Genomic DNA, 12996 nt, shown 5'->3' with positions numbered 1-12996 from the left:
AAACTTTTTTTGTATATTTACTCGTTCTTTCTTCGATTCGATATTATATAAACACATTTACATTATCATTGATTAAGATATGTAATAGAATAAATTAAAGCTTCTTTGTGTTAATAATTGATTAATAATTTTATATTAATATCACACACACAGGACATATTGACGACCTCATCTGATCAAAGATAAGGGAAAAAAGATTGATTCAAATTGATCATCTTTATTTATTTTTCCTTTCTTCACATGGTCAATATCTAAAGTCTTTACTAGATATAACATGCGATATGCGTTCTTTAAAACTAAAGGAATGCGCACAGGTCTTGGAAAATCAATTTGTCACAAGTTCAACATACAGAAGCGATTAAACCACACGTCACTGTGACCAATAGCTATTCCCCTATAATGTTAAAGAGCGAGAAAATGACGAAATAAACCTGATCGACCCAGATCACAATGTGGAACAGATGTTAATAAATAATCGTGCACCGGCTTGTGCAGATGGATTGGTATTATCATCGATCGTGGCGCTTTATTATTTACGGTGTGATTCTAGAGCGGCGCACTTGCCAGCTCGCCCTTGCACGGCTATGTTATCTACGACAAGGACGAGCGAGTAGAGTATCGTGCGGCGTGATGCGACGAATGCGGCGAATCTACGTCACGGTGTGAACTAATAAAGTCGTCGCACTTAAAGCTGAGATACGAAGAAGCTAGGGAATAAAACGAATTGAATGGTTCCACGAGATTGTTGGAGAGACACTTAAACACTTTATTTATCAAAAATAAAAAAAAAGAATCTCTCTTGAATATTACTTTTTACCTATGACATAATATATTAATATGTATAATGATCTATGATATAATATATTCATGTATATAATTATCTTTGACATAATATAATTCTTCAATAATAAATTATTTTAATTATTAAATTAATTTTGAATTAATTTTTTTTTATTTAATTTTAAAGAAAAGAGGTGAAAATTGTTCCTCTTCTTGTTTTTTTATATTATTTATTAGAGCCTTTTTTAATTTTTGAAAGAAATATTATACTTTCTTTTATTTAATTTTTTTAATTTTTATCTGTACGTATATGCTCTATGTTTAAACTGACTGTAGTCACGGGATTCACGCAATTCTCTTGTTAAAAATGTTTAATTATTGCCATTGTCGAACAGGTCATTTGACTTTCGTGCAGCAAACACGTAGTATGCACGATATAAGTTCAATTGCATGCTATCGCATTTGCAAGCTTAATCCCCGACCAGCATCAAACAGATCATTTCTACGCAACTAATGTGTTTATATTGTTTAATAAATTATGTTTATTTTAATAAGTTATACTTTATAATATTTTGAGGCTTATTCTGTTATAATCAGTACAAAATAGCTAACAAATTAAACTTATTCTGTAAATTTAAATTTATTATTTTTGTTATTATCAATATTATCTTATAAATCAACTTACTGTCTATACCTTTATTTATTGGATATTTTATATTTTGAATATTTAAAAACAATTAGATCTTTCAATGATCTCCTAAAATTTTATCCTTTGAATAAAATTTAAAATCTTGTTTTGTCCAAAAAGCTTTGAAATATGCATTTTTTCAGCAACCTTTTTCAATGGATAGAGAAGAATCTATCTCGAATATGTTATTTGTTTCCGAGAAATAATGTTCAATTGAATTGGAACCGTTATATACACGTGGACAAAATTCGTTAGCGAAATTCATTGCTAACAAACAACAACACTTGGAGATTGGAAACAATAAAAATTTTCACGAAAATATATAACTTTATTACTTGTCGTTCGTATGAGAAAACGTGACAAACTGACTTTGTAGATAAAAGAATCGTTATTTTTTCCTATCTGTGTAATGCTTTTTCACGTCATTTCTGTAATCGCATCACATAAAACAAATTTCAAAAGAGCATATCATGATAGTTTAACATTATTTGAGCAATTGCATAAGTTTAACATATTTATTAATCAACACAGAATTTTATTTAAATTTCTACGAATTTCTACGAATAATTTTTATTCCTTTAAAAAATAGAAATTCTTTGTTTTTATTAAAAATTTATAATAATGTTTAAAAATATGTTATTATCTTTAATTTATGAAAATTTATATTGTTATCTTCGATCTGTATTATACTATTTGATTACAATAATTTAATAAAAATTTGATAAATAAAAAAATAAGCTATTACAATGGTAAATGTTACAAAATTGTCTGCTTTTATATGTTGTTAAATAGTAAAGATTATAACATAAATGTAAAATGTGATTATTATTTATTAATTATTAATTAACATTTATTTATTAATTTTTTTTTAATTAATGACAAAGATTAATTTGATCGTTAATAAAATATATCTGCAACAAAAAATATGCTGCATATTTATAGTATATATAAACATACATATATCAACGCTTTAGGTCTCTTTATTGTTAATTAACCTGCGATGTGGTATGCTCGACTATCACGATATGTCGAACGGAAACATGATGAGATGGCGCAGACGAATATAGAGGATATAGAGGGAGACATGAAAAATGAACGAGGTGCACAAATATACACATCAATATAGATATAGAAACGAGGCCGCATGCATAATGGATATCAGCCATTTAAACACCGTCCGGTATATGTACTTGGCGGTGGTTTTCTCTCACAACTCACGGATTCAATCTCTTCCTGTTCTTGCGCCGTAACATCAATTTTCTTACGATCAAAGGACGCGGGTGCCGCTTTATCCTGCTTTGAATGGTCCAACTAATTGTGAATTCGTTTCGTTACGACAAGAGGCTCCGAATGAAAAATCGCGATGAAAGGAAAGGAGACTCTCTTTCGCGTCGAGCAACGCAAATTTCTTCATTCAGATTGAAAATCGACGTTGGAGATATTAAATGTAGTAGTTTGTTACGATAATTTCAAGTGGTTTTTGCAAATCTAACGAGTCATGCTCGATAACTAAGCTGATAAAGAGGAAAATGTTTATCGATTTTAAGGTCGTCAATATAAAAGAGCAATCAAAATTAACAATTAAATAACTAATTCAATAATCACTTACGAAATAATTGCTCGAATAATGGTGATGAAGGTAGGAAAAAGTACACGTAATAACGCGCAATTCTTTTCTTCTTTCTCTTTCTCTTTTTCTTTTCTTTCCTCTTTTTGTTTAAATGTAATCAATATCTTACCAAGATGTGTTCAATTATAATGTACACATATATATGAATTATATAATTAGGAAATGTATAAAAAGCATTATATAATTAAAGATGATTTAAAATATTAGAAATAAGAATTTTCCATATTTCTTTCATAATAATTTTTTATAGTAATATAATTTATAGTAAGTTTTAGGTTTATTTTTCTCGTTTTTTATTTACACAATTTTAAAAATTATTTTTTAAAATCTCTTTATATATTATTACTCTGTACACACACACATTTTAATTAAATATATCGCTTTTCTACAAATTGCACACTGTATAGTAGAAAATAATAAACACAAAATCGTTTAATATTGGAGAGTTACAGTAAAATAAATATTATATTTTAATTAAATACATGCCAGAAAATAAAGAGACACATGCATATTATTTAAAGTTGATAAAAAAGAGAAGAGTCAAAAGAAGAAGGAAAACAAATATAAAAATCTCGAAACATTCATATTTGAATAATAAAATTCAGTTTCTTAGAATTTAGGGAAACTGCAATTATGAACAATAAAAAAAAGGATCTTGGAATCATTAATATCCTAAATTAACGTTTATACGATATCATGTTCTATCTGGAAAGTGATTCTCAACGGCTTACAATTTAATACAGGCTACATTGCCTGCAGTGCGCCATGACTACAGAAACCGTGAATTTACGTTAGCTGCAATCCAGCAATATAGCTATAGACGATGTAGATTTATGCTAAGCGCATGCAAAATAACTATAACTGTATTCCTATATATTCTCGTGGTTATTCTCTAATTAATCGTAAATGATCCAATGAATTTTCTGTTTCAGCGTATGCGGGATCCAGCACTTCCAAAGAGCGGGGCACAGACATTTGAACCTATTTCAAAGCACGTATTATGTCGTAGTGACATTTTCCACGGTGGGCTATGGAGATTTCGTGCCGGACATTTGGCCTTCGCAACTTTACATGGTCATCATGATCTGCGTGGCGCTCATAGTGTTACCTACGCAGGTACGTATGCATTTTTAAAAACGAATGAATTGATAAAAAGAATCATCAGTTTGTTATATTTATTAGACTAAAATTTCTCAGGTTTCAAGTTTTCTAATTCTTACGTTTATTTTATTATTAAATTAAATTAAAAATTTTTTAAAGTGACAGATCTGAGACAATTAAATTCTATATTGCTATATTGTGTGTGAATTAAATTTTATATTAAATTAAATTTTATATTGTTTTCGGCGTCAAACGTATAACAATTAAATTGCCTCGCGGCGTGTTACTTATCTTATTTGTGAAATATTAAACAATTAAGATTATTCAAATAAAAGTATCAGAAATTTTAGTAATAGAATGTGTTTAAAAACCTTAATATATACTACTTCATATCATGTGCTTGATGACAAGTATTTAAAATAAAATATTTTTGTATGTATAATAAAAGTTTTTTACACATTTACTATTCAGAAAAATATTATTTAATTTTAAATTTAATGTTATTAAACTGAAAATGTTATTTAAATAATTATTATAAGTCTTAATGTTTATATATGTGGTATATATTACTTCTAATAATTAAAATAATAAAAACTAAAATATGAAGAACGCACGTGTAGTATGTATTAATAATTTAAAAATATAATAAAGATTTTTTGTGCAATTGTATAATATATATGAATATATGTAATATATATGAATTATATACATATATCATGATTCTGAAAAATAATTCAAAATTTAGAAAAAAATTTATAAGTGATATACTTGTCATAATTTTATTAATAAATTATATTTTATTAATGAATTATATATTTTAAAAAAATACTATGTAACTTGTGTTACAAAATTCGCGTCAACATATTATTCTAAACTTGTGTTCATCTCGTTTAATCTCGTTAGCGAGTCAGTCGTAATCGTTTCAGTGATGTTCGCCTCATAGACTTTTTTTATAGGCGTTATTTTAGATCACGCCGTAGGGAAGCTCATAAACGTACCGAAACGAGGCTCTTCTTACTGGCCATATTGTCGCGCGGTTGACCCTCGCCGTTTTACGAATATTTATTACTCTATCCGGCTTCTAAGCTATAACACTTTTATTTTTAATGTAACCAGACGATAATAATGCATCAAGGAAATTTCTGTCTCTTTGTGTAATTGTAAAAAAAAGAAGAATATCGTGGATAGATATTATAATCTTATTACTAAAAGATTTTTTTCCTTTTGATAAATAAAATTTTTTTTAATATATAAAATCTCTCAGAGAACAATTTAAAGAAACAAGCGCAAAGCAATTACGGATAGTTAAATATCTAATAATTAATGGTTGAATTGTTTTAATGCTTAATGAGAATTCGATCAAATAATATTAATTGCACAAAGCGACAAGGGCAACTCGTGTCTACTCATTGTCTATTGGCGTCAACTGATTGCGCAGCGCTTAACGCGGAAAGCCTCGTGATCGCTGTAATTTATCTGTCAAATTGCCTGCCAATCGCATACGAGATACCAATTCGTACAGGTCAACACGATGTGTCAATCTTCCTTCTCTTTACGTCTGACCCTTGCACTTCCGTATTCGATTAAATTCCGATTTTAGATGATGGAAATGCCATACTTGACGAGATAACAGAGACGTGTTAAGAACAATTTAACATTTGCAAATTTGTATTTTCTGTAGGAAAGGAATTATAATTATTTAGTTTCATTAATCTTTAATTGATAAAATTTAATGAGAGCAATTTTTAACAAGTAAAAATTATTTAAATAAATACATATATGATATGTTGCACTAAGATATTTATAATGTATTTATAATCAAGAGATAATTATGTATTATATTAATTATATATTAAATTTACATTTAACATATATCTGAAATAAGGCATAATCTGGAAATAATAAATAATAAAAGAAAAAAATATGGAGAAAAGATTTTTTATTTTTCTCTGAAGCTTTTACAAATTTATCAATAAAGAAATAATTTATAATATTGTGTGAAATATTATAATTAAAATTATTTGTATTTAAAATCAGTTATTTAAAAATAAATTTTAATTAAATATTTAAAATCAGTTATTTAAAATTAATAATATTTTCACAGATATTTTATTTATCTGTTAATTTCACAAATGGACCGCGAATATCGAGGTTTTCTGTTTCGTTTTCCCTCATTATGGTTCAGACATATTAACTGATTGCAGTAGCAAATAATCGTTATTTTATATTGATTGCAGTTCGAACAATTAGCTTTCACGTGGATGGAACGTCAGAAGCTGGGCGGCTCGTATTCTTCACACAGAGCGCAGAGCGAGAAGCACGTGGTAGTTTGCAGTACGACGTTGCAAGCCGACACTATCATGGACTTTCTAAATGAGTTTTACGCCCACCCTTTGCTGCAGGTCAGACGATGAACGAATTACATTCCTATAAATATTTCACTTTACACCAATGACTTGTAATTTCAAAAATCTTTTTTCAACTTCCGATTTATCACCAATTGAAATTAATGAGGCATTTAATTTTAAAATATCATTAAACTTCAACTTAATGTCATAGGTAACACAATCTGAAAATCGCCAATCTAACAGAATGAGATCACAAATAGAATTGTTACTTATAAAAATAATAATTTTAATCTTAATTTTTTTATATGCTAATTAAAAATATAAATATGCAACAAGAATATATTTATTATCCTCGTATATTTATGAAAATTTATGGCCTTAAAAGACAAGAAATATAAAATTATTATTATTATTATTATTATTATTGTTTTATTCTTGCTTATTTTGCTATTTTTAATATTAACATATTTGATAATGACCTGAATGTGACTATTATGTAACAGGACTATTATGTGGTTCTTTTGTCACCGATGGAACTTGATACTACGATGCGAATGATCTTGCAAGTGCCGATCTGGGCACAGAGGGTGATTTACATTCAGGGCTCGTGCTTGAAGGACGGCGATCTCGCGAGAGCGAGAATGAACGAGGCGGAAGCCTGCTTCGTGTTGGCAGCGAGAAATTATGCCGACAAGACCGCTGCTGACGAGCACACGATACTGAGGTCAGCGATCGGTGAAAATGTTTAAATTTAAATTTCTTACGCTTTTCTAACCATTGGAAATTCAATTTGGCCATTATCATTTTGCTGCCTAAACCTTCTCTTTCACAGAAAGTAAATGTTGAAGCCTAATATTTTTTCTGATAATCTATTTCGCGAAGACATCGTTTATTTAAGTTTTATTTTAAAATGTAAATAGAAGTCTTGATTCCTCGTTAATTGTAATGGTTTAAACTTTCTTTATTTTTGAATACAGTTTAATAATAATTAAGTATCACATAATTAAGTATCTTGAATATTAAAGTAAAAAGAATCCGTAGATAAAAAATAAATTTAAAAAATCTTTAGTGCATCTCTTTCTTGAGTGAAACTTTTCAGAAACTTTTTTTGACAGACACTTATAGAATATAAATAGATTATTTATATAACACTTCAAGAATTCAAAAAATAAATGTTTATTTTATATAATTAATTTAACAAAAATATATTTGATAAATTCAAGCGCGTGTTTCTTACCCGCGTAATTTTAAGAGAATTTTATTTGATTATATTGTAGATCGTGGGCAGTGAAAGATTTTGCGCCCAATGTTCCTCAGTATGTTCAAATCTTCCGTCCGGAAAACAAGCTCCACGTGAAGTTTGCGGAGCACGTGGTGTGCGAGGATGAATTTAAGTACGCTCTATTGGCAAACAATTGCACGTGTCCCGGTGCATCCACATTAGTTACCCTGCTGTTGCACACGTCCAGAGGACAGTAAGTTCTATTCACGATCTATTTTAGAGTATAATTACACAATAGATTGAACTACATTGATATTATATTAAATTCTATTTGTTTAAAAACTATGTGTTTTCATAACACATGTGGATTATTTCTACATTTCAAACATGTATTTAATTTTTAATCAATTTATCTGAATATTAATTTTAATTTCTATAAATATTAATTTTAATTTTAATTTATATTAATTTTAATTTATGAATATTTCAAGCGAAATTTATTCTATCGTTAATAATAAATTTTCTAAAATTTGTGTGTATGGGATTATAATATTCGATTAATATAATGCAGTAAAAAGTCCATTATTTTTGCTATTACTCCGCGTAATTACATCGTCGATATTGCATCGTGCGTCGTGCACGAAGACGGGAAAATTTTGAACTGGAATTTTCCTCCTCGTAGAGAAGGTCAACAGTCGCAGGAAGAGTGGCACAGACTATACGGTAAATGTTCCGGCAACGAGATTTATCACATAATTCTCGGCGACTCCCGCTTTTTCGGGGAATACGAGGGAAAATCCTTCACATACGCATCCTTCCACAGTCACCGGAAATACGGAGTTGCTCTTGTTGCGGTCAGGCCGGCGGAACTTCCGGAATTTTACGAAGATACTATTCTGCTGAATCCTGGTAATTTTGCGACACCATCGGTGTCTCCTTCATTTTTCCTTCTTTTTCTCTTTTCTCTTTTCTCTTTCTCTCTTTTTTATATTTTTGACATTTTCTAATTTTTCATTTCTTGAATGAATAAAGTAATATTTTCGAAATTTAAATTTTGTATTTTACTTTACATGACTTTTTATCAACTTGTTGCATTATGTATTATATCAGTAAACTTTCTATTTATGCATTACTTACGCAGCATATGTGTGTGATTTGATTTTGATTAAATAAATAAAAATAATTTAATTTAATTTGATTGAAATAAATAAAAATAATTTATTCTTACAAAACAGAGAGATTACATTCTGAAAAACAACTGATAATAAAAACTTGTAAATAGGGAAGAATTAAGAATATCGTAGCAGTTAAGAAACTAGAAAATAAAATATTGTAGAAGCTAAAAAAATGAAAGAAAGCTTTCCCAATGAATATTTTACGAAACAAGAGGCACGTGCGCCAAATTCGTGAATTTTATGCGCAGGCCCGCGGCACATAATGAAAAAGACCGATACTTGTTACTACATGAGCATCACGAAGGAGGAGAACTCCGCGTTCGTGGTCGCGAATAATCAGAGCGGCATCATCGGCGAGGGGACGCAGGTGATCGTCGAGACTAAGACGGACGCGACATCCGCGAGCAACGGGTCGACGACGAACACGACGACGACCAACACGATGACGGCGACCATGAATTCGGGGGCGACGTCGGCGACGACGACCACCACCACCACCACCACGACAATATCGACCAGCTGCCCCGTAGGTGGCGGCGGCGACGGGAATGGTACAGCAATCAGCAACGGTGCCGATGCGCACCAGATGCGATTTTCCAACAGTTATAACGTTGCGCTGAGCGAAACACTACGCAGGCAGGAGACCTGCACGGGGCCCCGTGCACAGGACCGGCCTCAGAACGGTCCTCAGGCTCACAGGGCCCCGTTGCCGCCGCAGGTTATTTTGCAGGTCCTCCCTAGCACGCCCACACCAATCCAACACCACAACTTACTCGCATCCGATGTCCACCGTGAGTGTCGCATGCGCCTCGCTGCTTTCTCTTCTTTTTTATTATATCTTCTCTTTCTCTTCTTCTTACATTTCTCTTCTCTTACGTCGATTCAGCACGGTATTATTAGTCTGTGAGATCGCGCCGTTCAAAAATTACGAGAAATCAAATTACTTGATGCGTAGATCAAAAATTACGAGAAATCAAATTACTTGATGCATAGATCAAATGCTCTCGTGATTAAAAATCTAGAAATCTTCGTTTTAAGAAAAATGTAGTGCAAAGTATTTATAAACGCGTACTTGATAATTCTTTGCGCGATCTGTTCAGGCTTAGTTGGTGTATTTTAATATCAAATTTGACTTTTGTATTTACTGAACTGAAAAATTTTAGCTCTTTGGAAGCCAGTATGTTCACTTCGAATTGATATTCTTTGGAGATTCCTAAATGAAGTTGCCACAGCGCGAAAACCGAGATTTTGGAGCAAAAGGATGTTAGAGTGAAACTACTGGGCACAAAGGGTTAATAATTCAAAATAAGCACCCGATCTTAATTGGTATCAACTTAATATATAAATGTTCTTTATTAGATCAATTTTTATCGCACTAGTAAATAGCACTGCTTAAAAAGTTGTTTATATTTGTTTAACGCTTATATTTGTTAAATGTTTAAATTTATTGCGACAAACATGTACACATACATAAGACACGATGCTTTCTAGCTATAAATGTAAGATTAAAGTGGTAATTAATGAAAGAATGTAATAAGCATTGATTTTAGAAAAGGAAGGAACGATGATAATTTTTAGTGCAAATTTATAAATCGTTAATTTTAATTAAAAATTTAATTAATTTCATTCATGTTATAATTTCGTTTTTTGGGGTAGTAAATTTCTGTTTATAAAATTTATGGATTATCAAAGGAATTTCATTTGAGAATTTATCGTTAAATAAATTAATATTATCTTATTATTATCTTATTATTAATTATATCGTTAAATAATTTAATCCAACGAAGAATCTCTCATGAGAAAAATATTGAGATTATAATTACTCAAATAATTCTGCGATCTTGAAATACCTTTGCAATTAGTTGACAAAGTTGTTTCAATGCATAGTTTCATACATTGTCCTATCACATTATAAAGTGAGATTAAATGGAAGAGATTGAAGATAGAGTAACGCGTATTGAATCACACGCGCAATAAAGTCTCGATGTACAATATTGACTGCAGATAAGCCGTCCAAAATGCCAAACCGTTCCTTCCTTTTCATTCATGTCTTTTGCGACTTGGTCTTTTGTACTTGCACGTCGCTATACGTGTGAAATACGTATATATGCTACTGTTTATGCACCATTCAGCATTCGTCATTAATGATCCTCGATAAGCGTGGTTGAATAGAAAGCTATGAGGCTGAATAAAAAGCTACGAGGCTATAGCACCTAGTAAATATGCTTCCCTGCTCGCTTCATTGCATATTTATGCTTAGAATTTGAATTAAATTACCGTATAGATTTCGATCGTAAAAAAAGTTACGGATTAAACAGAAAATAAATGATATTTATTTATTTTCAATGGGTTAAAAAGTCACTAGAATGCATTTCAAAAATCCAGCTGAATAAAAATAAAGTAGAGGAAAGTAAAATTACAACGTCAATTAAATTAAAAGCAAATTCTTGAGGGATTATTAAAACGCATTTTTCAGTTAATTAAAAATAAATACGCTTTATTAACATCTATCTAAGTTTTTATTAGAAAATGATATAATAATTATTGTTATAAGTTTTAAAGTGTTGAAAAATTTTTTGCAGGAGTGCAAATTATATTAAATATGTAAAAAAAATTAATAAAAATTAAAAAATGCGTAAATATTAATTAGATAGATTATTGTATTATTTCATATTAAACGTTAAATGTTCTTTCATATTATCATACATTTTGTATAAATTACATGTGATATGAATGTTCGGAAAATTGCTATTTCTAATAGCAATTTTTATTTGTAGATTAAAAGACAAAATATAGTTTGACAGCATTTCTTTTCCTAGTAATGCAAAATTGTTTCCTTTTCTTTTTGCTTCCCATCCAAATGGTTACATTTTTCATTCGTATTTATCGGTTATAGAGATGTTTTTCTTTCCAGTAAACTGCAACTTTGTAGCGTCATTGAATATTTAAAGTTGAATGTCATTATTAGAATTCACTAATTGCGATCGACTTTATATGTTGTAGCGACTTATCTCGATCCTGGAGGATTCGGCGACTCCAGGCAATGCTTGAAAGAGGGAGGATCATCGCCACAAACACCAATCACGGGTAATCACCTTGATGTGCCACGATCTCTTGATCCGAATCCTAATCTACTGAGTCCAGAAATTCTAACTCAAAGGAGAGGTCAGTTGTTTATTTTTTATTGTCGAAAATTTAATTAAATTATGTATTTTTAATTAAATAATTATTAAAAATATTAATCCTATTTTTTCTACGCTAAAAATAAACAAATAAAAATTATGCAAAATATAAAGTTTTATTAATTTATTTATTATTTTATTAATTTATTAATTAATCTCTGCGATATCATTTGTAGTTCATTATTTTCTGAAAATTTAGTTTTTTTATGACGGTTTTTCGGGACGTTATATCTTTTAAAATTAAGAAATTTTGAAATAGAGATTTTAGTTGAATGTGAAAATAAAACTCGCTTAAAGGTTACGTAAAGTTTAAAGGATATTATCTGCTGTGACATAATTTTGTTGAAAGTACTATGTCTTGCATTTGACACACTTTTGCCCGTGTGTATAGTAGTTTAAAGCACTTCTAGTAACTAGTTTTTCCGACTTTGAGAAAGTTGCTCCTACAAATAGATATGATTATTCTTTTCATAATTTCTCATTATGTGTTAATATATATTATGTGTTTATGTATATATGTTGTATATATAATACTACAAAATTAAAATACCTACCTATTATTAAATTATCGATAAATTACTTCTTTATTTCAAGTTGGCGATTAGAATAAAATACAATATTTTAATGTAAATAAAGTTACTCAAAACGCAATTTAAAAATTTTTTAAGTACATTTAAATTTCTATAAAACACACTCGTGGTTTTTATCAAATATTTTGTATTATTTCCTGCTTTATTCATATATTAAAATTTTAAAAATATATTCTACGATAAATATGAAAATAAGAAATTTTTTCTTGTTAAATATAATTTGATATGCGTTATTTTTTTCATAATATTCAAATTTATAATTGTGTATTAATTACTAATT

The 12996-nt window shown here is 29.5% G+C and overlaps 1 protein-coding gene across 14 annotated transcripts in view; it reads left to right on the top strand.

Annotated features, from left to right (window-relative positions):
• Slo2 (slowpoke 2) overlaps window positions 1-12996 on the top strand; it is a 167408-nt gene that overhangs the window by 136736 nt on the left and 17676 nt on the right. For 13 of the 14 annotated variants that reach the window (XM_083100976.1, XM_083100966.1, XM_083100965.1 and 10 more), the window contains 7 exons: window positions 4031-4214; window positions 6437-6601; window positions 7051-7271; window positions 7825-8022; window positions 8452-8678; window positions 9193-9735; window positions 11948-12109. In XM_083100976.1, coding sequence (XP_082957102.1) covers window positions 4031-4214; window positions 6437-6601; window positions 7051-7271; window positions 7825-8022; window positions 8452-8678; window positions 9193-9735; window positions 11948-12109 — 1700 coding nt within the window. The remainder of the gene's footprint in view (window positions 1-4030; window positions 4215-6436; window positions 6602-7050; window positions 7272-7824; window positions 8023-8451; window positions 8679-9192; window positions 9736-11947; window positions 12110-12996) is intronic. The other variant, XM_083100978.1, reaches the window with a different exon arrangement.

Source organism: Camponotus vicinus, unplaced genomic scaffold (assembly GCF_025532165.1).
Source record: "Camponotus vicinus isolate PSW18456_S1 unplaced genomic scaffold, iyCamVici1.0 SCAF_5, whole genome shotgun sequence".
Lineage (NCBI taxonomy): Eukaryota > Metazoa > Arthropoda > Insecta > Hymenoptera > Formicidae > Camponotus > Camponotus vicinus.
The sequence above is the reverse complement of the archived record's forward strand: the minus strand, read 5'-3'. Positions and strand labels throughout refer to the sequence as shown.